The sequence below is a fragment of the Orcinus orca genome, chromosome 15 (assembly GCF_937001465.1).
Source record: "Orcinus orca chromosome 15, mOrcOrc1.1, whole genome shotgun sequence".
NCBI classification, from domain to species: Eukaryota; Metazoa; Chordata; class Mammalia; order Artiodactyla; family Delphinidae; genus Orcinus; species Orcinus orca.
The window spans coordinates 55,286,837-55,314,430 of NC_064573.1; the positions used below are offsets into that span (position 1 = coordinate 55,286,837).

At 43.5% G+C, this 27,594-nt stretch overlaps 1 protein-coding gene across 20 annotated transcripts in view; it reads right to left on the minus strand.

The window, feature by feature from the left end:
• Positions 1–27,594, minus strand: part of DLGAP1 (DLG associated protein 1) — an 833,306-nt gene that overhangs the window by 86,137 nt on the left and 719,575 nt on the right. For 8 of the 20 annotated variants that reach the window (XM_033439361.2, XM_004275936.3, XM_049698293.1 and 5 more), the window contains one exon: positions 21,820–21,849. The exons of the other annotated variants lie outside the window; for them this stretch is intronic. In XM_033439361.2, the coding sequence (XP_033295252.1) occupies positions 21,820–21,849 (30 nt within the window). The remainder of the gene's footprint in view (positions 1–21,819; positions 21,850–27,594) is intronic. 20 annotated transcript variants of the gene reach the window in all.

Consider the following 27,594-nt stretch of genomic DNA (forward strand, 5'->3'; position numbering starts at 1 on the left):
GCTAACTCCCTCCCTCAGCGCTCCTACCTTCCTCCCCCCACTACCCGTCCTCCGTGCAAGATGCTTCATTACCAGGCGAGTCCGAAGGAGGGATGGCATCATGCAAACCCTGATAAGGTTTCGGTTTTTCTTTTGCGGGAAGGGCACTGTGATATAGGAGGGTAAGCAGCTGTCGGATGGCTGGGGTGGTGAACAGAACGAAGGCCCCTAAAGGTGCCCACGTCCTAACGTTCAAAATCTGTGCGTATGTTCCCCTTCCATCGCAAAGGGGGATTTCAGACGTGATTAAGTTAAGGGTCTTTTTTTTTTTTCGGCCGCGCCATGTGGCACGTGGGATCTTAGTTCCCAGCCAGGGATTGAACCCGTGCCCCCTGCAGTGGGAGCGTGGAGTCTTAACCATTGGACCGCCAGGGAAGTCCCGATGGTCTTAAAGTGGAAAGATTGCTCTGGATTATTTAGGTGGGCTCAGCTGGGGTGGGCCAATGAAATCACAAGGATTCTTCTAAGAGGGTTAGAGAAGAAGAAATGGCTCGGAGCAGAGGGCGTGTGTGTGTGTGTGTGTGTGTGTGTGTGTGTGTGTGTGTGTGTGTGTGTGTGTGTGTGTGTGTGTGTGTGTGTGTGTGTGTGTGTGTGTGTCTGCTGCTGTTTTTGAGGACAGAGGACTCGGAGCAGAGGGGTGTGTGTGTGTGTGTGTCCTGCTGTTTTTGAGGACAGAGGACTCGGAGCAGAGGGGTGTGTGTGTGTGTGTGTGTGTGTGTCCTGCTGTTTTTGAGGACAGAGGACTCGGAGCAGAGGGGTGTGTGTGTGTGTGTGTGTGTGTCTGCTGCTGTTTTTGAGGACAGAGGACTCGGAGCAGAGGTGTGTGTGAGAGAGAGAGAGAGAGGGAGAGGGAGAGGTTTCAAGATGCTACTCTGCTGGTGTTTTTGAGGACAGAGGAAGGGGCCATGAGCCTGGAAGTGCAGGCGTCCTCTAGCAGCTGCAAAAGGTAGGAAACGGATTCTCCCCTGGAGTCTCCACAACAGAGTGCGGCCCTTGCAGACCCATTTTAGACTTCTGATTTCCAAGACTGTAAGATGACTGGTGTTGTTTTAAGCCCCTAAGTGTGTGGTAAGGTTACAGCAGCAATAGGAAATCAGCACAGGTGGTAAGGATGAACGTCCTTGAACAGCCGCTATCACATTTCAACATGCGGAGATACATGCCCAGAAATGGAGTCACAAAGCTAAGGCTTCCATCAGTTAAAATGGTGGTTTTCAAAGGTGGTCCCCCAACCAGCAGTGCCAGCAGCGCCGGGAACTTGTGGGTCAAGTTCTCAGGCTCCACCCAGACCCAGGATTCAGAAGCACTGGGTGGAGCCCAGCAATCTGTGTTTTTAAAAGCCCTTCAGGGGCTTCCCTGGTGGCGCAGTGGTTGAGAGTCCGCCTGCTGATGCAGGGGACACGGGTTCGTGCCCCAGTCCGGGAAGATCCCACAGGCCGCAGAGCGGCTGGGCCCGTGAGCCATGGCCGCTGAGCCTGCACGTCCGGAGCCTGTGCTCCACAACGGGAGAGGCCGCGTCAGTGAGAGCCCCGCGTACCGCAAAAAAAAAAAAGAAAAGCCCTTCAGGTGATTCTGATACACACTAAGGTTCACCTTCAAAATGAGTGACTGGGCTGGTTCTTCAGGAATGAACGGTAGTCGTGGACCCTCGGATGTGTGTGTTCCTAGCGAATCTACAGTTAAACTAGTTTCCTGGGGTACACCGCTTGGCTTGGAATCTGGGAATGATGGGCACAGTTATCCCTCCAAGATGGGCTCTGCGGGGAAATGTGGGAGAAGGGTGGCCTGGAATTCAGTCTCCCTGGGGCTACAGGTCCCCACCACCTTCATAGCCTGTGCTGTGCTAAAGAGACCGGGAAGAAGGCTAGATTGTGGTTACAGCACCCCTGCGAGATCTTGTCTATTTGTCCCAGCCTGGGGCGGCCTCAGGCGCGGCTGTTTCCCTCTCTTCTTTTCCCAGCTCCTTGCCTGCCTGAGGCAATCCCAAACTGGCTAGTTGGAAAGATACTCACTTTAGAAACTCGCTCCTTCCTGCCAGAGCTTACAGTTATGGAATCACGCCATGATTTCAGTCCTAGGTCAGCCTCCTGTTAGCTGGGTGATCTTGGGAGCTTAATTTCTCTGAGTCTTGGTGTCCCTGTCTGTAAAGTGGGCATGCTGAAAGTACTTCTCTGATAGGGTTGTTGAGAGGTTAAGTGAGATAATACAGGTAAAGGGCCCAGTGCAGGACTTGGAACAAAGTAAATGCTTAATACTACTGTGGTGAATTGTAATTAATTGTAGTTAATGTTATTAATTGCAATTAATAGCCATTATTTACACCAGCCCTGATATTAATCTCCTATTTCCAGGCTTCATGTATACAATGGCTCCAATACACAAGTTCACTTATGTAAGGGATTCAGTCCCTTTTAAGTTCTGCTGACATCTCTCCTTGAGCTTCTTCAAGGCTCTGTGAAAAGGAAAAGTCTTCCTCCCTATAAGATGAGGGCATTTCTCCTAGCTTCCCAGCTGATGGAACTTTTCTACGCAGCCCCTGGGCCTCCAGTGGAGGGATGCTGGCTGGACGTCAGTGGGGATATTCCCACCTTCCTGCACTGCCTGCTTTCCTCCATCTGGTCCAGTCCCACCTGGTAATTTTCCTTCCTACCCCTCAGGCCCAGCCCCATCTCCCCCAGACAGCTGCCACCACATCCCTCTGCTTCAGAAGCGGAAGCAAGGGGTGTTTTAGGACCTTTCCGGGTGAGTGACAGCATTTGAGATGCAATTGATAAAACGCCCGTGCTGAGAGGAACCAGACTCCCCAGTCACCTCCGTGCCGCCTAAACTGAGCCTGTCGGAGCCTGTCGGATGTTTGTCTGTGCAATCCGGTCACGTCCACCTCTTCTGTGAGATGGTGGGCTGTGGTGACCTGGGTGTGAACTGTCCCTTTGGGGCAGTGGGTCTGGGACACTCTGCACGCGCTGGGCCACATGGGGACTGGCCGCTGTGACTGTGCCCCCGAGCTTGCGGCGGGCTCCGTGGGGGCCACTCAGGGTATCCGTCCCTGTTGGCGAATGAGGTCTTATTGCAGCTCACCGGGGAGGCTGCAGGGTTTTTCCTCGGCCACCCCGTGACGACCCAGGGACAACATTCCGGGAAACCAGAAGGGCTGGGCGGGCCTCTGGAATGTCAAAGGAAACAGCTTGGCGAGGCTGGGGGCTGGTTTCTGCTGTGTCACTTTCTCTGACCAGCAGGCGCTTGGTAGCCGTTCACTTAGCACCTGAACCCCACAAACGTTAAGATGTACCTTTCTTAGAAGGGAAGGGCCAGTTTATTTTTCCTTCACAGGAACAGTTCATGATAAACAGGTCACATTAAAGACTATTTACAAGAATAGGGGAAACTAACAGAGGAAGACTACCCCACCCCCTTTTAATTCAAATTTTATCTTATTTGTTCTGTTTAAAGGGAGGGATTGGTTATAATATTACCTTATGCACCGAAGGGAACCTGTTATGGACTGAATGTCTGCACCCCCTTCCCCAGAGGCTTCATATGTTGGAGGCTCAACCCGGTTGTGTTGGTATTTGGAGATGGGGAGGTAATTAGGCTTAGATGAGGTCCAGAGGGTGGGACCCTGGTGATGGGATTAGTGCCCTTATAAGAAGAGAGGGTACCGGGGAGTTGTCTCCCTCTCTCTGTCCCCTTCTCTCTCTTCACATGGAAAGGCCATGTGAGGACAGGGTGAGAAGGCAGTGTCTAGAATCCAGGAGGGGAGCTTTCTCCAGACATCTACCCTGCTGGCATTTTGATCTTGGACTTTCCAGCCTCCGAAACCGTGAGAAAACACATGTCTGTTGTTTAAGCTTTCCAGCCTATGCTATTTTGTGAGAGCATCCTGATAAGACTAAGATAGAACCTCAAGAGCAAAATAATCTAAACTCCAAGTAATAGACCACAAAGACCCAGGTGGATTTCACTGAATGCCCCTCCCTCCTGTCCTAAAAGACAAAATACATAACAGTCCCATATAGATGGGCCCCCACAGATGCTCTGAGAAGCAAAGTCTACCCACCACTCAGAGAACCTGCAAAAGGGAAGAACCAAAGTGATGAGCCCTTGAATCTGCCCGGTGCCTGCCTCATAGTGCCTGTGAACCGAGCAGGACCCTACGGGGCCTTCCCGGGACAGACCCCTCTCTACATCCACAGCTGTAGCTCCTCTCTGAAGTACCTAGAGAATGGTATCTGATGCACATTTCCTGAGTTGTTGTACAGATGCTAAAATGCCACCAAATGGAAGAAATGAACTACTTGATGACCATGAGCATGTAGCCCCCAGACCTACTGGTGCCTAAGGATTGACACTGTTGACCATCCTGTCACCTCACCATCAGCCAATCAGAGAATTGTACACAAGCTGGGCTGCCCCTCCCTCATCTTGCCTTTAAAATGCTTTGCTGGGGAGTTCAGGCTTTTTGAGTACTAGCTGTCCCAAACTCCTAGCATGGCACCTTACAATAAATGTTGTACTTTCCTTCACCACCACCTGGTGTCAGTAGACTGGCTTTACTTCGGCCAAGTGGACCCAAGTTTGATTCGGTTACACCACTGCCTCTACTGCCTCGGGGCTCCTGGCAGCGACTTCTACCAGGCTTTGCCTCTCCCTTCACGGAAATCTTTACAGTACATGCCTAATGATTTTGTGACAGTCAAATCTTACGACGATTCAGAGGTTACGTAAAGACTTGGGCACATGCCACCTACTAGCTTTGGTGGCCAAGACCTACATGCAGTTGTGCTGGCATTTTTGATCATCACACCCTGTTTGAGGTTGCATGTATGTTTGGGGGGTGAGTGGGTCACAGGGGTGAGGAGAGACCATCTTCAGGTCAAGCATGTTGCCCTGGAGATGCTCAGCATCTGCACAGATCCCCAAGGTAGCGCCCCTTAAACACTGCCCCCAACAGAAAACAGTCATAGGCTGAATTAGCGATTCTTTTCAGGAGATTAGATTTGGGGCAATTTCAAGCATTCATAATAGAAAAATAGTTTGCTTTAAGGCAGTTAAACTAAAAGCATACATTTTAATTCTGAGGGACAGAAAGTCAGTTGGGGCTTGCCTAGGTTTGGGGTCAGAGTGTGGAGAGTGACTAATTGGGGTGATGGAAATGTTCCAAACTTAGATTGTGGGTGATGGTTGCACAACTCTGTGAATATCCTAAAAAAACAGAAAACAAAAAAAAAGACACTAATTATGTACTTTAAATGGGTGGATTTCATGGTATGTGAATTCAATTTTGAAAGCTGTCAAACGTTTAATTCTGAAACAACGTCATGGTCTCATAAAAATAGCCCTAATATTTTATTAGTGTTAGTAATTTTTTTTTGTAACCAAATTTTTCTGGTGTGTGATTACTAAGTCTTTGGGTTACATATGCTCTTGAGAAGAACAGATTAAAGAAGTTAAAAAAAAAAAAAGTTATAAGGCATCAGAGCTCAGGGAAGACACTGACCAGATCCCAAGCATTGGTCAATCTTCCCCTACGCTCCTCCCTCCAGTACAGACCCATGGGGTAGAAGGTGCCACTGGAGCACATGTGTTTCCTCATACCCTATCTCTGCAGTCCTTCCTCTATACTCTATAGCCCTAAACGTCATCCTGTTGATTCTCCAACAGGAGGGCATATCAGAATCCTGGGGGGTCGGGGGAGGGATGTGGTGGGGGATGGTTTTTGTAATTTGAAAAAGCATAGTTTGCCTTGTAATAGAATATTTTGTTAAATTTTCTCTGTTGTGTATATAATATTCTTAAAGAATAATTACAAAATGAACATCCTGTAACCACCATCTAGGCCAAGATATAGAATGCTGGCAGCACCCCAGAAGCACCTGGTTCACACCCCCTGTACGTCTTTTCCCCTTTATAAAGCTCTGCCCATCGCAGAAGTAACACTTTTTCGAATCTCCTAGTCATTTACAAATAGTTTTTTTCCCCCACAGTTCTTCTAAAGCTTATCTTTTATTTCTTTACACATGGCATGTATATCTGTATTGTAACAATTCTAATAATTCAACATCTTAATCCTCAGAGGGTCTGTTCTCTTCTTGCTATGATGCCCTGTTTCCTTGTGTGCTTGGTTATTTTTAAAGTCATTTATTAAAAAAATATATTTGTTTTTATTTTTGGCTGTGTTGGGTCTTTGTTGCTGCACACGGGCTTTCTCTAGTTGTGGCGAGCGGGGGCTCCTCTTCATTGCGGTGCGTGGGCTTCTCATTGTGGTGGCTTCTCTTGTTGTGGAGCATGGGCTCTAGGTGCGCGGGCTTCAGCAGTTGTGGCTCGTGGGCTCAGTAGTTGTGGCTTGCGGGCTCTAGAGTGCAGGCTCAGTAGTTGTGGTGCACGGGCTTAGTTGCTCCGTGGCATGTGGGATCTTCCCAGACCAGGGATCGAACCCGTGTCCCCTGCATTGGCAGGCGGATTCTTAAGCACTGCACCACCAGGGAAGCCCCGTTTGGTTATTTTTGACAGTGTAACAGGTCACTTTCCTTGGAGAATTATTTTGGACAGCTATTTGTGGCCTAGGAAAATATTCCTTTTTCTGTAGAGGATTATCATTTGAACTATTCATGGATTGAGGGCGTTTGAACCGCTCAGTTGATGTGAATTTGGGCCAAGGGCATGAAAGAAGTATATATATGGTTACAACTTCTCATGAATGGGTAATCTCTTGCCTTCTACCACCACAGGAGTTTTTTGTGCATGTGTATTTTGTTTCGTTTGGAGCTGGGGTTGGGAAGTGTCTCATGTGGAGATGGTTACATTCTGATTCATCCTTACCTATAGGGTATAAGCTTTTGGGGTGCGTGTTGTATGGGATAGGATTTTCCTGTTAGATTTCTCCTTGGGCAGGCTCTGGACTTTAATGTCTGTCTGCTTCTTCCTACTATAGGGGACCATCAAAACCTGAATTAATGATCAACCTGATTCAGCAAATGCACTCAGGGCGGGAGCATCTTTACTGTTTTGGTTACCTCTTCCACTTTCTGCTTTCCAGTAACTCCTTACTAACTCATTAGATCTTTGATGTTTTTAAGAATATATATGTATGCTTATATATATATGTGTGTGTGTGCATACGTGTATATATCCTGTCATATTACTAGAAGTGAAACCCTATCAGAACCTAATTTTAAATTTGGAAAATGAAATATCTATTGGTTTGTATATTACAGTGACAGAAAGTAAAACCTAACCATATCTTTTTGGCCGGAGGGTGCTACTGTGAAGGACTCTCAGCATGATTGGGGTGGTGGAGCAGGGGGAAGACAGGGGTGAGGCAGGGAAGGGGGATGCTTTGCATATTTCCCTTAGGAGAATCTCTCAGCCTTTCAGAGTGGAAGGAGGTTGTTTATGCCAGGGTGTATATATATATACCTATAGGATATCAGAAGGGGGTATGGATTTTTTTTAAAGTTTAGAAACACAGTCCATAATGGTATTCAACCCTGTTTTCTAAAACTTCATTGAGATTGCAATTCTACAAATTTTGCAATGAAGAGGTTCTTTTACGTCTTGGGTCATCGACTCCTCAGATTATCTGTTGAAAGCTATAGACACTCTTCTCCAGAAATAATTCACATATGCACACATGTACAAAGTGTGGTTTTAATTTCAGATGGTTGTAGGGACTCTCTAAAGGTCATTCATGGACCCAGATTAAGAACTTCATCTTGCAGTTGGCTATTTGTTCACAACTTTCTTATGTTCAATCCAACTCTTTTTTGCTTAACGGAACCCCCTTACGTTTGATTCGAACGTTCAAAAATAAAGAAATTGGCAATATCCAATTCGTAACCCCGCATTCCCCTTCCTCATAGGTATGTTTACATAGTCATCAGTTCCATGAATCCAATCTCCTCCATCTCATGGATTGCCTTGATCTTGACAGGCCTTCCCTAATAATTACAGGCTTCTCTGTCTCCAGTCAAAACCTACACTGTCCTCTGAGTTATCTTTTTTTGCGGTACGCGGGCCTCTCACTGTTGTGGCCTCTCCCGTTGCGGAGCATAGGCTCCGGACGCCATGGCTCACGGGCCCAGCCGCTCCGCGGCATGTGGGATCCTCCCGGACCGGGGCACGAACCCGTGTCCCCTGCAGCGGCAGGCGGACTCTCAACCACTGCGCCACCAGGGAAGCCCCTGAGTTATCTTTTGAAGAGGCAAACTTGATCACTGTATTCCCTGCCTGAAAGGTCTTCAGTGACTCTTCCCTTCCTAAAGGATGATGCCCAAACCCCTTGTTGGGATTCTTATAACTTAACCCTTTCTCTTCTGCTTCTTCCTATTCTCTCCCTAGACAGCATTGGCTCCTTTTTCAAATATAATATAATTGACATATTTCCTGCTCTTTGACTTGACACACACTGTTCCTCTGCCTGTAATTTCCACCCTCCCTTTCTTTACCTGGCAAACTCCTACTCATCTTTCACATGTCCTGTCTGCTATCACCTCTTCTGTGAAAACTTCCTGAATTATCCACACTGTCCCTGTGCCCTCTTAGCCCGTAGAAGATGCCTCACCCACCTCTCATCCCTGCACTGTGATTATGGATTTCTGTCTTCCCAAGACGTCAGAACCCCCGTCTTGACCGTCTCTAACCCTGTACCTCCACAGTACTTGGCTCAGTAGAATTTTAAAAAAATTATAGTTTTACACATCTTAAACCAGTTCATATGTCTTTCTAAGGAAACGGATCTTTCTCTAAGAACAAAACTGGACTATCAGACAAAGGACCTCAGAATGAGCCTGATTACCTAGTGGGCAGCTGGGGTACCCTGTCCTTATTGTTACTGTTTTGTAATTTTGCGTGTATATGTTTACGGATATTTGTAGGGATAGTTAAGAAGCAAGAAAGAGGTAAAGGCTAATCAAGGAATTTCACTTCCTAATTTTAAGTGCCACGCTCTGGTAAAGTAAAATGAATGAACCCCAGATTCTAGAAAGGTCTCCGTCTAGGTCTTTCCTCTTGTCTGCCTGTAGAAATACGCTCCGTTTATTGGGTAGAGGGTAGCCACACTTTGCTTCCGGGGCCACTTTCCTGTATCTGTGATTTTGATGATGCTTTTAAAAATGTTTTCTAGTTCTTTCAAGAATATATTAATATAGTAGAGTTTTGGTAAGGACCAATTCCAAATATGGTAGGTAGAAAGCCTGCCACTTGACCCTTCCATCATGCTAGCACTTTAATATTTTCTATTCAGAAATCAACTGGTATTTCACGATCAATTCTAGGTTTTTTGTTTGTTTTTCTTCTGGGCGGCTTTTTTTTTTTTCTTTCATCTCCCGATCTCATACTTTCATATTCTGCTTTCAGTTACATTAATGTGTATTTCACTGCTTTGAATGTCATCTTGTTAATGGAATAATTTTATACTTTATAAAGATCACAATGACTTGTCTCTTAATCTTACGTTTTTAAGAGTAGGGACATTTAAAGAATAATATTAAGCCCCTGAGGTGTTGTATATTTGCTGTTTTTAACAGAAACATTTGATTCCATCAGTCCTTGATACCTTCAGTCTCTGAGTTCTATTTTGTCTGGAGAACAGCTCTAAATGAGCCTGTTTGTAGCATAAAGTTCACCAAGGTCCTAAAGCTGTCACATCCATTGATGGTATCAAAGTGGATATTAGATGGGCCTCGATGGTTGTATAATAAGTCTCATTTTGTTGAATCTATTTTATCGGACCATTTTCCATGATAAGGCCACAAGAACTCAAAAAAACTAACCATCTGTTTCCTGATAGAGCTTTCTACACCCATTGGTTTCAAACAGAAAAGTCCCCCCATGGCCTGAGCGCTCTCGGCTGTGGCCAGAGGATCCCATACAAAAGCAAGGAAGAGCATGAACGTGCTGCTTTGTGAAGACAGCACAAGGTCATGGGCTGTCACAGGACTAGAATTTTGTAAAGCGGCCCCTTTGCTTAAAATCTGCCCATAGATGTGATGCCTGTAGAGCCAGCTTGGCATATAGTATCTACCATAGAGACCCAGGCAGGAAGCCTCTTAAATCTCAGATGCACATAATGGTAGAACATCAGTTTGATGAATATAAGAAATACAATGTATCATTTGACTGACTCCCAGTATTGCTATTCACAGACTTGCTTTTTTAAAAATTTATTTATTTTATTTATTTTTGGCTGTATCAGGTCTTAGTTGTGGTACGCGGGATCTTTTGCTGTGGCGCTCGGACTTCTCTCTAGTTGTGGTGTGTGCATTTTCCCTCTCTCTAGTTGTGGTGCATGGGTTCCAGAGCGCGTGGGCTTCGTAGTGGGTGGCACGTGGGCTCTTGGTGAGGTGCGCGAGCTCAGTAGTTGCGGCTCGTGTGCTTAGTTGCCCCGCGGCATATGAGATCTTAGTTCCCCGACCAGGGATCGAACCTGTGTCCCCTGCATTGTAAGGTGGATTCTTTACCACTGGACTACCAGGGAAGTCCCCTAGACTTGTCTTTTAAATTGATTAGGTTAATGAGATAGGTTCACGATGATATTTTTTTTTTTTGTATCTCTTACAGCTCTTATGATAGTGTCTTTCAGGCACTTAATATGTATTTGCTGGGAAAAAAAAATGATATAGAGCAAGAGAAACAGGGTAACTTGGCATGAAGTCCTGCTGAAGGCCCGCTCTGGGCTAAGAGCCAGGCCGCCTTGTTTGCAAAGCCACGGGCTCTTACCCCAAACCTCACACTGAAATCCTTGATTTCTGGGCCAAGCAATGCAGTATGGCCCACTCCCAGGATCAAAACCAGAATTCTTTGTAACGTGTGGTAATAGAATGTGATCTTCAAAAGCAGTTCAAAGCATCCAGGAAAGTCAGGACGTGCCATGGCAGGAAACAGAGCAGTGAGCCCTTGGACTTGGGGCTGAAATGAATCCTCGCTTGAACAAGTAATGGAAACTGACAAAGTTCCCACACAGAGAACCCAGCACGTGGAGAGGTGGGTTAGTCAGCCCCCAGTCGTGGTCCCTGTACTACATTCTCCACTGAGGACACAGCAGTGATGGAAACCGAACATATGTCCACACCTGTGTTCTTCCTATACTGCGTGTGTAAATTAAAGACCTTTCCTAGCTGGAGAATTGTTCTCACCTCCTTTATTCCTAGTAGGACTACTGTTATTTTTACTACAGCCATCATCGTTTATCGAGTGCATACGATGTGACATACACGGTTCCATGAACTTATCATGGATTATACAACTTAATCATTAATTATTATTGTCATTCCAAATTTTAGTGAGGCAAGAGAGGTCCAGAGAAGTTAGTTAACTTTCCCACAGTCACACAGCTAATAAGCAGGAAAGCCAGGATTCAAACCTAGGCAGTCAGACTCTAGAACTGAACTCTGAACAACTATGCTATAGGGAAACATATCCTTCATGAAGGCAGCAAACAAGATGGCACAGATGTTCCAAAAAAGTAAGACAATGTATTTATAGATAATACTACTCTGAGTACATATACGTATATATTTTTACTAATTATAAATAACAAATGTATTAATAAGTAATGATTAATGTATATTACCAAGTATTCTAGGGGCAGTTATTCCATAAAAATAAGACAATACATATATATATATGTATATACACATACACTGTCCTCTGTGGTATCAACAGTAGACTGATTTTCTATACATAGCAATATATTCATGATAACAAATATTTATATTTCACTCTAGATTCAGAAGTACTTTCAGTCCCTCACCCCACTTAACCCCACAGCAATCCCATAAGGGCACAGAACAGGTATTACAATGATTATGTCCTGTGAGGCACCAGGCCTCAGCTTATGAGCCTTTCAAGAGGATATAAAATATTTGAGTCTTGAAAAAAGTTACTGGCACTAAACCACGGATTAAAAAATTGCAAGATCAAAACTAATAAAAATTTAATTGAATGGTATAAACTAACATTATGTTAGCATCACTAATTGTTAAACTTACCACTCACAAAATTCCATTACATTTGAAAATACTTTCATACATACTAAATATGTATGATTACCAAGGAATCATAGCTAATCATAAACAGAATGAGTTTTACATACTTAATCGTAGATTAAAAAATGATACAAATTCTTTAAAAGATTTTTAAAGAAGACAAATTTATCTAAAGGGGATGTTGGGAGACCCTGGTGGCCTAGTGGTTAGGATTCTAGGCTTTTACTGCCGTGGCCTGCGTTCAGTCCACACCGGGAAACTGAGATCTCGCAAGCTGTGCAGCTTGGCCAAAAAAACCAACCAACCAACCGACCCACCAAACAAACAAAAACAAAAAAACCCAACAACAAACCACAAAACAACAACCAAAAATAGGGGATGTGGATCATTGTGGTATATTTTAAATGATATAGGGTGAATTTTCTAAAGGAGCCTGTGAGGTTCCATGCAGGTTGAGGACAAGATTTGCCTAAGGCAAAAGCCAAGTGCAGGGTGAAACACACAGCTTCACCTCCAGGGTACAGGGCTGCTTGCTCAGTGTTCTCTGAGAGCTGTTTCCACTAGCACCTAGACCCCCATCCTCAGTGGGATCACGGAGACCAGAGCTCCTCACTGTAGCCACACATTCTGGAGGATGTTCACTTATATGTGTCCCATGCTAAGGATCCCAGCCGCTCCCTCCTGCCATCTGGCGAGATGGTGCCTGGGAGCGGCCGCATCTGATTCCTGGAGGCGTCGGCCGGGATCTGTCTGCCCTGGGGTTCAGTACACCTGCAGATACACTGCTTCCGCTTTGCCTTCTGTATGTCTTTCGCTGGGGCATCTTTCTGGTCCCCAGGCAGGGTTCCTAGGCTGACTTCTATGTTCATGTAACTCCTTTAATCTACTCCTACTACTCCATTTTTATTATATGAAATTGTAATGATCTGTTTCCATAGATGCCACCTTTTCTAGATAGGAGAACTACATCTGGTTCATCTGTCTTTCCTCACAGCCTCGTATGAGACATGGCATAATGCAGGCACTTAATAACTTTATTAATTTTGTCTTAATAGGTTAAGAACAATAAAGTAATAAAATATGTTTGGAAATAAAGTCTTTCTGTGCCAGCTGCCATAGGCCTTAAGCAGGCTGAATTCTTCCCCTCAATGTGCCTTATAATATTCCACAAGTGCTGGGATATTGAAAAGGCTAGTATGTTCTAAATCATTCTAGGGTGATATTTTTTAAAGTGTTCTATTTTTAATTTGGGGAACATTTACTGGAGTAATGTTATTCCAAAGCAGTATTAAAACAAAACAAAAATGCTCCAAACTTAAACCACATTAACAACCGGATGAAGAACGGAAAACAGTGGAGTAAAGGATATTTGGAGACATGCTGATCATTTTTCCTAAGTACCATGTAATTTTTTTTTTTTTTTTTTTTTTTTTGCGGTACGCGGGCCTCTCACTGTTGTGGCCTCTCCCGTTGCGGAGCACAGGCTCCGGACACGCAGGCTCAGCGGCCATGGCTCACGGGCCCAGCCGCTCCGCGGCATGTGGGACCTTCCCAGACCGGGGCACGAACCCGTGTCCCCTGCATCGGCAGGTGGACTCTCAACCACTGAGCCACCAGGGAAGCCCTACCATGTGATTTTGATTGTATCTAACTTTGGTTAGATTTCCATTAGGTTACGTGCAATAAAATTATATTCAATTTAGTAAAAAAACCAAATTCATAATTACTTAGGCACACGATCATTACTCTTAAAAACTTATGAAATAACGTCAAGCAAAAGTAGAAGCATTGATTTTGAGAATTCAGTTTTTGAGCCAATGCAATAAAAATAAAGGCAGTAACAAAACAATATATATAAACATCTAAAATATATTGAATGTGCCAAACACTTTACTAGGTACTTCAACAGGATCTCATTTTACTTAGGCCTCTTAATCACCTGGATTGCTCAGTACTTTTAAGCCCATTTTATAGATGAGGAAAGTGTGATTCAGAGAGAGTGACTTGCTTCAGATTACAGCACAGCCAAGGAGTTATAGGGACAAAGTTTGAACCTAGGAATGTCCTTTATACTGTCCTCCAATAGAGTGTGTTCCAAACTCAGCGTTAGGAGTTTACACTTGAGGAGGCCATCTATAAAATCAACCATGGTATACAGAAGGCTTAAAAGGAAATTAAACTTGCCTCTGTATCTCCTAACAGGCATGTGTTCAAGAAAAACTGTACTCTAGAGAGCTGTATCCGTTAGCTTTCTGTTTCCACCTAAGCATACATGTTGGTTAAAACTAGGAAACACCTGAAAATCCATACATATCTCCAAAACATTTCAGATCCATAAAGCTTTTGGGACTGGTATCTGATTTTGCATTTCACTGACGTATTATTGTAAAAATGCTTTGGCTTTTTCCTCAGTGAAACCAAACTAAAGTCATGATGTATATTCTTCCAACTTAAAGCATTAATGGCTTCAACCAAACCGTTGTATATACAGCTGTGGCAATATTTAGATAGGTAAGCATCTTAGTTGAATACCAAACGCACACAGGGTCAACATCAAGTTGATTTCACAGTTAATTTTAATGGATGTGATGGGTAATTTAAGAGGGTGTGATTTTTCCAGCTTCATACTCCAAACCAAAGCCTTAAGTGATTTCAGCAGTTGTCTAAATTATGGTGTGTCCCAAAATTAAGAGTAAGGTCAGACCACAATTTTAGATTGAAAACGTAAAGGCCATTTTCTAAATTTGGAACCAAAATACTAGAAGTGGCTTTAAAGTCACTATTGAATTGACTTCAAAGACTGCCAATGAGACCACTGTCCCTAAAAGCTGCCTTCTTAATGCGGCATCATAGAGTTCGTTATTTTTTTATTAAGAGCTTTGTGTGCACTGAAAACTTCCAGAAGATTGCTAAAAATAGTCAACACATAAGCGCTGAAACTTACTCTCTTAAAAAACAAAGAGGAAAGCCAGGAAATAAATCAGTGACTTAAACTGGCAGCTTTTCCTTTACAGCTTGCCTTTGATTTATACATTTCTAGTTCCTGCCCCAGGGAGGGTGGTGAAGGCTATGCTTTGGCGCTTTGGAAGCAAACTGTCTTCTGAGTTATGCTAATCTCTTGCTAGGTGCTCAAGGCTGCTTATTCAGCACAGACTTGATTAGTTTTTGGCTATAGATGTAAAGATTTATAGAAGGCTGCTCTTGGGATGGCTATGGTTGTTGTCTCCTTAGTTTTCTTTATTCAAAAACTTCCATATTTTTGGTTAGTGTTGACAAACGGCGCACTCAGGAACACTGTGACCTTATAAACTAGTTCATAAGAAAACATTATTAATATTGATAAAAATCAGTGTTTACCTAACACTTTGTTTGTTGGACCAGCTGAAACCTTTCCTCTCCTCCCCACCCCCACCCAGGACTGGATGAGCAGGTAAGGCAATGATCCCATCTGATGGGAACACCTCCAAGTGGGGTTGCGATTGGACCCCAGCCCTGTTCACTTGGGCACGGAGCTCCTGTGAGGTGATCAAGGAGCTGTATTCCCATCTGAGGAGCTGCTTCCCTCAAAACTCTCTCAAAGCAGAGAAGCAAAGGTTTATTGTGGTTGTTTTCTATGGCTTTGCCCAAAATGACACTTTCAGCGGCGTGCCATCATATACTCCAGTGGAAGTGATCACTTGTTGGCTAGATCTTTGGACCCTGGAGAGAGGGAGGGCTGCAGGGCAGCTTGGGAAGTCAGCAGAGAGAGGGAAAGGTAGAGAAGAGAACAAGAGCTTAGAAGCACCTACTGTATACCATACACTAGGTTAAGTCCTTTACATACATCAGCTTGTTTTAGTCTTTTCAGCTGCCCCAGGCAATAGAGATCTCCATCCTATTGGATAACTAGGCAAGTAGTTACTTGCCAAAACCATCCAGTTAGTGGTTGGCCTTCTGTTGCCTGAAGGGCCGTCTACTTTGCTTTCTGTGACACAGCAGAAACAGAAGTGCAGCTGGAATAGAGGAGGAGGGAGAGGGAAGGAGAGAAGGAGAAAAATGAAAACAACACAAAACAAAAAGGTGACTGTGAGAAAGTTCTGAAATGCTGCCACTGGTTATCCGAGGTGAACTCTTCCCAAGGTGAGGGTCATCCCAACAAAGACTGCGATTTAGGCAAAATTCAACTTCCATTTTATGGGTCACATGACTCTATCTCTGCCATTTCAGGAGGGTCCTAGTTTTTGGAAGCTACTTGGTAAATTCTCAGCTCAGTGCTCATTCTTCCCAGAGGCATTGTTGTTTAATAGTACAATTTCACCAAAAGTATAACAATGCTCTGCAAAATACATTTGAGGAGAGAACCCTGACTGCTCAGTACAGTTGATCCAGAGTCCAGGTTAGCCCTGCAGGCAGAGGGTCTGGGTGTCTTTGCAGAAACAACTTTCTTGAGTCTTGACTTCAGTTTCTACAGTATTCTGTTTTTAGATCCCTGACACACTGCCCCCCTTCACTCTGGTTGAACGGGGAGGGATTCTTTCCCTGGAGGCAGCCCTTGCTTATCTCTGTAGCTCTCTGACTTGAAGGTCTGTAAAGATGTTTTGCTTTGATTTCCAGTAGTAAACATATTGAATCTTTATCCTAAATTTATTACTAGAAAGAGGTCCAATCAGCTATCTATTTGTTAATGGATCTACCACAGTCTAACCTGATGTATTGAGTATATGGCTTTGCTCAGAAAAAGAAAGATACAATGACAAGAACAAAATTCATCTGGAGGGGAATGATATCAATACATTTGGAATATTTTTTAAATGTTAAATTCATTTGGTGTTGCTACGGACTTAATATTTATGTCCCCCCCAAATTCATATGTTGAAATCTTAATCACCAAGGTATTAAAAGGTTGGGTCTTGGGAGGTGAATAGGTCATAAGGGAGGAGCCCTTGTGAATGGGATTAGTGCCCTTATGAAAGGGACACAAGAGAACTCCCTAGTCAGCTGTCTGCAACCCAGTAGGGGGCCCTCACCAGACAAGGAACCTGCCAGGGACTTGATCTTGGACTTTCAGGCTCCAGAACCGTGAGAGAGAAATTTCTGTTGTTTAAACCACCCAATCTATGGTAATTTGTTATAGCAGTCCAAACAGACTGAGACTGGGGCATTTTTGGAAACACTGCATGTCACATTATGGAAAACAGAATTACTTAAGCAAAAGTATCTCATTCCTCAACACACATGAAAGGTCAGATCAACGCTTCATAACTGAAAAGCAGCTCTATGTTTACAGATTGACAATACAGACATGAAGCTGTGGGTGTTGTGAATTTTGAAAATGGGAACAAAGATTGAGTCACGTTTTTCCTTATTTTATTTTTACCTATTCTTGAGGAGTCATTCCATTCACTGGGTCTGAGGTCTTGAGGCCACAGTGAACATCACCTTGGATGTGAGAACAGTCCTAAGTGCCCTGCTCTGTGGGGTCTATGGTACATGAGTCATTACCATGAAGAAAGACACTTTCAAAGTATCTAATGGTGACCGTTTTGTAATGTATAGAGATATTGAGTCATGTTGTGCACCAGGAATTAACATTGTGTTGTAGGTCAATTCTACTTCAAAAACAAACAAACTCAAAGAAAAAGAAATCAGATTTCTGGTTATCAGAGGTGGGGAGGTGGTGGTAGGGTAGGGGGTGGGGAGTGGGGATGGGGGTTAGGAGGGGGGAATCGGATGAAGGTGATGAAAAGGTACAAACTTGCAGTTATAAGATAAATAAGTACTAAGGATGTTAGGTACAACATGATAAATATAATGAACACTGCTGTATGTTATATATGAAAGTTATTAAGAGAGTAAATCCTAAAAGTTCTCATCACAAGGAAAATTTTTTTTATTTTCTAACTATATGAGGTGACGGATGTTCATTAACTTACTATGATGATCATTTCATGATGTACGTAACTCAAATCCTTACGCTGTCCACTGTAAGCTTATACAGTGCCGTATGTCAATTATATCTCAACACTGGAAGAAAAAAATTATCTAAATAAAATGAGGTGACAAGAAGAAAAAAGGAAAACAAAAGCTCCACAAGCCCAGCAGAGCTTTTGTTTATGAAATCGAAGCTGTTCATCGAGACACGGGATTCACAAGCAAAACGTTACTTCTGGGGTTAACTGAAAGCCCAGCCCTCCCTCCAAAGGCACCATCGACAGTGGGGGCTTGGGTCACCATCTCGCCTCTTAGATTTCTTCCTAGAGGCTCATCTGTTCCCATTTTGAAAGACATGGAACTTTTCCAAAGAAACCAAACTTCGTTCCCTCACAGAGGCTTTCAGAAGAATTTGACAACATTTTGAAATTTCGGATTGTCACCTACCTACAAGGGAGAAACAAGTCGCCTTTGAGGCAAGTCTCCTCACAGAGTGCACCTGGTTATCAGTCGCAAAGGCCTGTCCTCAGCCTCCGGGCTTGCAGCCTCCCAGCCCCAAGTGAGCTGGGAGTCGGATAAGGAGCTTCTGACTGGGGCTGGACCCTCTCTCCCCCGCTCTCTCCCTGGAAAGATTTCTGCAGGATGTCAGGGCAGTTCTAACTCAGGCATGACTCAGTGCTTCCGTGACCTCCCTTCTCATTTTGCTTGGACAGGCTGGTACGTTGGTCCTACTTGTGGAAATATGTACCTCTTCCTCCTCCAATTTCAAGAGGGAATATCCCTTTTAAGAGGAATATTTAGAAGATTCTGTCATGGAATTCTTGCTATCGCCCCAACTATTTCTCCTTCTCCCCAGTTAGCTGTCTGGATGTTTCTCTCTTACCCCAATTTTCTTTTCTTTTCTTTTCTTTTTTTTTTTTGGCCGCATGTCTTGTGGGATCTTAGTCCCCTGACCAGGGATCAAACCCGGGCCCTCGGCAGTGAGCGCAGAGTCCTAACCACTGCACGGCCAGGGAATTCCCCCCAATTTTCTGAGTTTGAGGTTATCAATCTGAAATTAGAGTCCAGAACTCATCAGCGTTACCAACAAAACTTTGCAATTATTTCTTTCAAACCTAAATTTTTTCCTGTTCAAATATTGTTTCTTCATCGCAAAAGAAAGTATTGATGTGTGTTTCTCTTTCACCGTAATTTTAAGTCTTTAAAATGTGAAAGGCCCATTCACTTTTAACCTTACCATTCCCGTGACATAAATAGCTTTTTCCTTTCTGCTGATTTTAGAAGCTTACGTGAAGCTGCAAAATGCTGAAGGGGGCAGCCCTGCTTCAGAAAAAGAGAACGGACAGACCTGCATAACAACAATACTCAGTAGGAAGTAGCACGTGGAATCTGTTGACGTTCTCTTATGATTTGACAATTGTTTTTCCTTAAAAAGAAGAGAAAAAGAAAAGGATAACCTACCTAAAACCTTAGTGCCATTCTCAGAGTTCTAGGATAATCCAGAACAGAGTCATTTTTAAAGAAAGGGAAATCGGTTTCATTTCTGGCAGTGGATGCCCTCCACTGATCTGCATATTTCTTGCCTTCATAAGTGTAGAAGCCGCCTTGAGTCCGTTCCGCAGATGGAAGATAGCCAGTAAAGAGCTAAGCATTCACATAGCACCACCGTCTGAGGTTTGATTTCGAATCGAGACAACAGTGTCCAATGTACATCCCACAAAGCATGCTTGTTAAACTCTCCCCTTCCAGATGCACGGAGAGCGCATGCGTGGAACACCCCCTCCGCTCAACAACGGCGCCCCGGGGGCCCCCTGGACACACAGGTTCTAACACAGCTACAACACAGCATGCTCCCAAGCCTTCAAGCTACTACAGCCTGCAGCCAAGAAGCTGCCAGAAAGATGCTCAAGCAGCAGTCGAAATAGTCCTGACCTCTGGTACCCACGGCCACTCCCCGTGAGCCCCAGGAACTCAGAGTGATGAGGATGCCCTGAAGAAGCCCCAGGCAGTCATTCTGCCCCCTGCCCTTCTTCTTCCTCACTCTTCTTTTGCTCTGAAGACCATAAACCTGTTTGGGGGGTTCAGATGCAACCAGGAGTAACCATAGTTACGAGCAAAATGATGACGGGGCCATTGTTCTAGCAGAACAATAGTTTTTAAGTTATCTAATGTTCTCTTGGCTTTCTGGCTTTTTAAAAAATGTGTTTTTCCATCCTTCTGTTGTAAGTGGAATACTGTGCTTAGGCCAAGCAGGAAATATTAAAAGCTCTGACTTCAAAGCCATTCCTCGATAACACATCCAAACAGCCCAGTGTGGACCCACTGTTATCTGGAATTCTACAGATAATTAACTGAAACACGGCTTGACTTGCCACTGGGAGTTTCCACAGGCAAAGTCATCCTCATGGTCCTGCTTGCTTTCGTGGCTGTGTCTTCTGTTTTGTTAGCCAGGGTGAGGTTTGGATCATCTCTCAATAAAATTCCGTGTTTCTGTGCAGAGGAAACTTGAATGCCTGCTTGGCCTTGCAGGGGCCTGACACGTGCACTGTGCCTTCCCTCGTTCCTCGACGGACATCATTTAGCTCCTCTCTTGACCCTGAAATGCCACTGCCTGCACCATCTCCTGGTCCCTTCCTTACTTGAGAGAGCAGCGCACTTTCTGCCATGAATGTCAGAATTATTGCCTTTTTAATGTGTTTTGCAAAATACGATGGGACTAAATCCACTAAAAGGACAGAGCCCCCCGCTTTGGATGTGCCAGCCCCGTGGGGACATTCCCGAGTCCCTCTCTCATCTCCCAACCTACCAACTCCAGCCCACCCAGTCCCTTTGCTTGAGTCTAGCAGGTGGTCTCACCACTCCAACACCCGTGGCATTTTCCCGCTCCCCACCTCCACCTCCATGCGTTGCCCATTCGTGACGCCACATCTCTTCTGAAATTTGAAAACTCACCTTAAAGCCCACCACCTCTTCCAAGGAGCCTCCCCTGATTAAGTGGGGACGAAGAACCCTCCAATGCATGACTGACAAATCCCCAATAAACGAGAACACACACACTCACCCCACAACAAATAGACACTCACAAAGAGAGAAAATGACACATTCCCTGCTTGCGAAATGTAGGCTCCTCTGAGGGAAAGATGGTCGATTTTATACCAATAACTAGTGAGTCATTTCAAACAATGAGGTGCTTTTAACATCATTTTGGGGGTTACTCAGTGAAACACGGCTGTGTCTTCTCTCCCCCACCGGCCCTCCTTTTTCTTTAAATCCCTCTTCATTTTCTTCTCAGTTTCTCAAATGCACAATTCCAGGGGACTGCCCAGTGTGGGTGACATGGGTGACACTCAAGGAAGCTGGTTCTTGCAATACCTCCTGGGTGGTACCTCGTGTTTGGAGACTGGCAAATGCCCTAACCACTTAATTTTCTCATCAGGAAGCTATAATGACTCCATGCCTGCAGACATCCTGGGCAAACATGTCTGCTACATTGGGATAAGGGACCAAAACCCTCTAGAAAAGGTCCTACTGAAAAAAGGGGGGCAAGGTTCCTGACAAGACTCAAGGTCCAGCCTCAGATAAGGATGCTGCAGAGGGAAGGGCTCTCTAAGGAACTGGGCCCGAGACCATCCCATCAGGGACAGAACCAAACACATTTGCTCTCATCAATGCTGCTGCTGGGGTCAGTGTTAAGGCCACTCATGGGGGCGCTGAGAGACGCGTGGCATAAAGGGACCAGGACGAGGAGAAACACAGATGGAATGGCGGTAGCTGGCAATTAGAACATGGCTTCAGACACCACGGCCACAGAAGCGGTGTAGCTACAAAGCCACGCGGTGCAACCTCGAAGCGAAACGTTATTGATTTTGTGGTTGTAAAAACGTACCTTCAACTGCAGAACTCAGTTTTATGACACCTTGAATAAAAACAAAAAGTGGCAGTTATAGAAGGGATCCAAATTACCTTTGCCAGGCTTCTCACAATACACACATGCTTCAGAACTGGATTTTTTTTCCCCTGGCTTTTTGAGAATTCAAGTAAACAGATATCAACTTCCAAAACTAAGTAATTTTCAGTCGTTGATTAGACCTCCTGAGTGTCTTCATCTCCCCACTAGTACCATTTGGGAGCGTTTTTCACTTAAGTAAGGGATCTGACGTGTGTTTAGATGAAACAAAGGCCGAGTCTCAATAGTCTGAACGACTGTGTCTGTAGATAAATCATGCTGGATGATGGATTGATGAAACTTCACTAAAAAAGACGCCAAGGTCTAATATTTCCTACTTAAATTGTGTTTAGAGATCATTTGCTACGTGTTGGGACAGGGTTTCTGTTGAAATACATAACAGGTGGTTAAAAATCATGGTGTGATACGGCAACATCCTTTTCTGGGGTGATTGGACCCGAGGCCATTTCTGGTCTCCTGGGTTCAGTGTTCCCATCCCCTGCAGGTCAGTGGAGGGGCTGAGCTTGTCAAATTTTTCATGACGCAAATAGACACTACCCTTGATTGGATATTCATGTGCCTTTCTGGTGAATTGAAAGGTGAAAATACTAAACTAAATGAGACCTGGTCCAATAGTTTGATTTTGAAAGTTTCTTTTTTTATAAGTCATAATTATAAATAAACAAATATTTCCCGAACCCTATGTGATAGCCATGATGCCTTAGGGCTGAAAAAACAAAGTCTACAGTTTCATTGGGTTGAAATTCTGGTTCTCTTGCAAACAGGAGGAGTCTTAAAGGAAAAATGGAAACAAAACCCTTTTTCATACTGGCAAACCGAACTGCTATCAGCTTGAGCACACGCTGATTTTAACAGATTCTGTTCACAAAGAGACAAACTCGCTCTGCTTTATAACTTTCTGAAAAAAACTGCTTTTAAGTTACCAGTCGAATTTCATCTTTCCTGTGGAACCAGTAATGTCTGGTCAATGTTTAACAAGGGACTCTCCAGAGGAAAAAGTGTGCCTGTATTATATGTATATATTATGAGTTTTACTGATATAAATGATATACACAAACTATACATAATAGTAAAATATACCGTCTTCTTTATTGCAAGTTCCATATAGCCAATAGATTCTCACAGAATACTTCTGTTGATTTGGGCCCAACTCTTGTATTCATAGCCAGCAAATCAATCATGATTTGACAAAAATCATGTACTGAATTTCATCCCAGTTTGCTCTTTTCCCAATAAATTCATTATCATTATATCTTTTATGTGAGCTGCTATTAAACTATTTTTCACTTTTGTATAAATTATTTTCATTAAATTAAAACTCTTTCAACATCAACACTATGTAAATACTCCTAAGGCCTATGTCGAGGTACCAGCTTGGATGTCAATGAACGTGGCTTTGGGAGGAGATGGGTAGTAGCAAAACCATCATGTATTATTTCACCACACACGGACAGGAGACATAAAAAACCCCAAGAGCATGGATAGTAAGATGTAGTCAAACGATTAGAAGTAAAGAGTTTTAGGTATTTATTACCTTTGTTTTTTAACGTAATTATAATTGGAAGTTTGCCTAATTTGATTTGTAATAATGGCTATGTTTAATAATGGACTTAGAAAATTCCCGACAATGTAACAATTGGCTTTTGCCAGCTGGTATGAACCAGGTCTGACACACCATGGCCATAACTGATGTTTCTTTCTACTCAGGGCCAGAGAAGAAAATCTTGACCTTCCAAATACTTTCTGAGATATTCACAAAAAGGGTTGTAATTTAACCAAACAAGCCAAATGTGAATAAGCTGAGCATTTACTATTATTTTGCCAGTAATTTCACAACCTCTTAAACCTGTCATACGCAAAAATATACTATACATAGGTCACCTTGGAAATAACAGTCATTGACCAACAACTAAGAACACAAGCTAAACGGTTTTGGCATTCTTTTGGTCAGGCAACCATGCCAAGAGGTATGAGTCATTGGCTTAGTAAGCAATGATCCTGTCTTTTTTAAACTGTGGAATCTTTATGCAGGAAACCAGGTCGGAATATTGATTTTTTTCCAGCCATGTTTATTTTTGTGCGCAACTATGGTGTCAGCAACCCTCACTCAAATGAAAGGACAACAGTGCGATCTAATCAGTGTGTAGAAACAGGCTTGATGCAAGTAAAGCAAGAAAGTTTAAAGAATTTCTTATGGGAGATGTGGGTGGTGGTGGATGGGAGCCCAGGAATGCATTTATAGAGTAAGGGATAAAAAGGTCCATTAAAAAACAAAATTCGGACTTTAGAACTCTAAGTGTAAACATTATTTTAACAAAAACATTAGTGATTTGTTACTCCATATGTACTTCTCTTATTTTTTTAAACCCCAAATCAAGCTTTTCCCTATAGCAGGATGGGCTTTTATATTGCAAGGTTAACTATGTTATAGTGAAAATCTAGAATTGGCTAAATCTGGTTAGGTAGCTAATATTAACATTATACAAAAACTTATAGAATGAGAAGCTATCTCCTTTATCTTAAAATAGAAATATTAAAAAAATGAATATTTAAGAAATGATTGATGTTGGTGCTGAAAAGCTACACGTAGCATCGCTGACTTCTAGGACACACAGTAGACATTGTCTGCTGACTGGCTGACATTGACATTGCCTGGAATTCAGGGTGAGCCGGAACACATACATATATGTATATATACACACAGTGGAGCCTACCCATCCCCTCTCCCCCATTTAAATCTTCATAGTCCACCGAAATGTTTTTTCCACCTAATGACTCACCTCAGTTTATCTAAAGTAATTCTTAGGAGAAAGGGTCAGGTTAAAATAATTCATGCTAAAGTGTGAATGACTAGGACTCACTAAAACCCTGCAGTGACATCTCATTATTGTTAAAATGCTCATCAAATGTTTAACCCTGGCCAATGAGGCCCTATGTGATGTATTCCTGCTTATTTTCTTATTTCTTCTACTTCATTTCAGGTGACTTTCTCCCTCACTCAAATGCTTTAGCCGCTTGGTTTTCTCTCTGTACTTTGCAGTGCTAATTCCTTTTTGTCCCCGCTCCACCCCTACTTGCTGCTCCCTCCGTCTTGAATGCTCTTCCCCAAACTGCTGGATCTTCCCACAGCTAGCTCTTTCTCTTCTTTCAGCTTTTACTTCAAATGTCACTTTCTCGAAGAATCCTTCCTTGATTACTGTATTCAGAGCGGTCCCAGTAAGAATTCTCTGGCCCATCTCTCTCTCTTATTTATTTATTTGTTTTTTTGCGGTACGCGGGCCTCTCACTGTTGTGGCCTCTCCCGTTGCGGAGCACAGGCTCCGGATGCGCAGGCTCAGCGGCCATGGCTCACGGGCCCAGCCGCTCCGCGGCATGTGGGATCTTCCCGGACCGGGGCACGAACCCACGTCCCCTGCATTGGCAGACGGACTCTCAACCACTGCGCCACCAGGGAAGCTCCCTTATTTTTTTTTTTTTATAGCCGTTATCACTACTTAAAGATTATCTCATTGATTTAGTGTTTGGTTCTTTGTTTTGGGCTGTTTTTCCTCATTAGAACGTGAGCAGAATGAGAACGGGAACCTGGTCTTTCTTGCTTGCTGCTGTAACTCCCTTGACCAGAACAGTGTGTGGCATACAGTACATACTTAATCAATATTTATCAGACGAAAAAGTGATATTTGCCAAGTGTTTCCAGGTGTCTTCAAAGAAAATCTGATCAATCCCAGCAAGTGTAATTCAAACATGTTATCTTAATTGTGGATATCATTGAGCAGAATCCTAGATTTTATTCTGTTGACCACTGACTATTTCTATTCAGAGGCTGGTCTTCATGGAGATTAGTGAACATTGATGTGTGGAGTGAATACACATAAATTACAGTAGAGATTAGGTTTCAGGATTATAATGTAAAAAGTCCCCAAGAAGTAAGTTTAGCAATGTTAGGTTTAGGGTTACGGTTAGGGTTAGGGTTAGGGCTATGGTTAGCGTTAGGGTTGGAAGCAAGATTATGCCCTAAGTGGACTTCAAGGAGTATTAGCTAATTGATTTTATATCCAAATATCTCTAGAATCTGCAGTTTTCTTGCCTCTACTGTCATTACCCCAGGCCACATTGCCATAGTAATGTTCACAGGAATCTGTATGATAAGATATGGATTGAGAAAGAGGAACAAAGAAAGAGCCATTCTGTTTTTAATAACCTTCTTCCAATGCATTCTTTTTTTTGGCCGTGCCTTGTGGCATGTGGGATCTCAGTTCCCCTGAACAGGGATTGAACCCTGTGCCCCCTGCATTGGAAGCATGGAGTCTTAACCACTGGACCATCAAGGAAGTCCCTCAGTGTATTCTTATACTGCAGCTGGAGTGATCTTTTCAAAAGGCAAGTCCAATTATGTGATATCCTCTCCCTTTTAAAATTCTTAAATGGCTTGTCATTACTTTTAAGATAAAAGGCTTTATTCAAAAGCCTTAACATGACTTGCAAAGCCCTACATGATGTCACCCATAGTGGAATAAAAATGGTCACAAATTCTTCCGTACACCTCCCATAGAGAGATGTGGGCTATGTCCCCTCTTCTTGAATCAGGGCCAGCTCTGAGACTGCTTTGACCATTAAAAGTACAGTGGAAGTGATACTCTCCCAATGTCTGTGCCCAGGCTTTATGAAACAGGCAGCCTCTTTTTTTCTGTCTCTGGAAACCCTGACATACCAGGTTGGAAGTCCTAAGACTGCTGTGATGGAGAGACCAGGTTTAGACATTCTAACTAACAACATCTGCTGAGGCAAGAAGCTAGAAGGCCTTGAGGAGACTGCTGGTGAAAGCTAGGAGGACAGGGAAAACTTGCCACCGTCCTCCCAAACTGGGAGACTAGAGAAAAGGCAACTCTTCTGATGTAGAGACAGGACGCTTGGCAACGTTGTCACCTGTAGTAACATGGAAAATAAAAAAATACCTGATGAATTCATAGATTTTAGTAAGGAGATTTGCAGGTAGAATGCTTAAAGTGCCAGTTGGTTCTTTAAAAAAGTTGCATATGATAATGTATAAAGAAAGATGAGTTAAAAAAAAGGAACTGTTCAGTATTCAAGTAAAATTTAGAAGAAATATATAGAGCTAGTACTTGTTGGTTTAAAAAAAGATAAAATGGTTTCACATTCCTAGTTTTGTCAAAGGCAAGAGGCTCTCAACTTAGAAATTGACTGATGGTGGAGATCATCTCAAGCATGTGGCCATAAGACCCTTTTTTATGCCTTCAGAAAGACTTAAATGTGCTCAAGCTTCTAAAAGAGACAAAAATTCTTCTAAGAATCCTAAGGGTGTTTTCCCACAGCACACTGACTCTGAGCCCAGGCCAAAGAAGGGATTGTCTTGAGGAGAATTGTGGATGTGTGTTTTGTCTAATAGAGTGAAGTCTAATAAGATTCATAGGAGACCCACAAAGATTTCAAGAGGAGTGTATTAGTGTACACATTATCAGCTTGGATAAGAATGGGCAGAGGTAGTTCAAAGTGGAAGAGTCTTTAAAGCCCCCAAACGTCTATGGGCAGGAAATAGGCTGAGAAGATTATTCAGTGGCAAATGCCGTTTCTTATGTGCTAAGGACTAAATTGTGTTCCCCTCGCCCCTTCCCCAAATTCATACGTTGAAGCCCTAACTAACCCCTAATGTGATGGCATTTGGAGGTAGGGCCT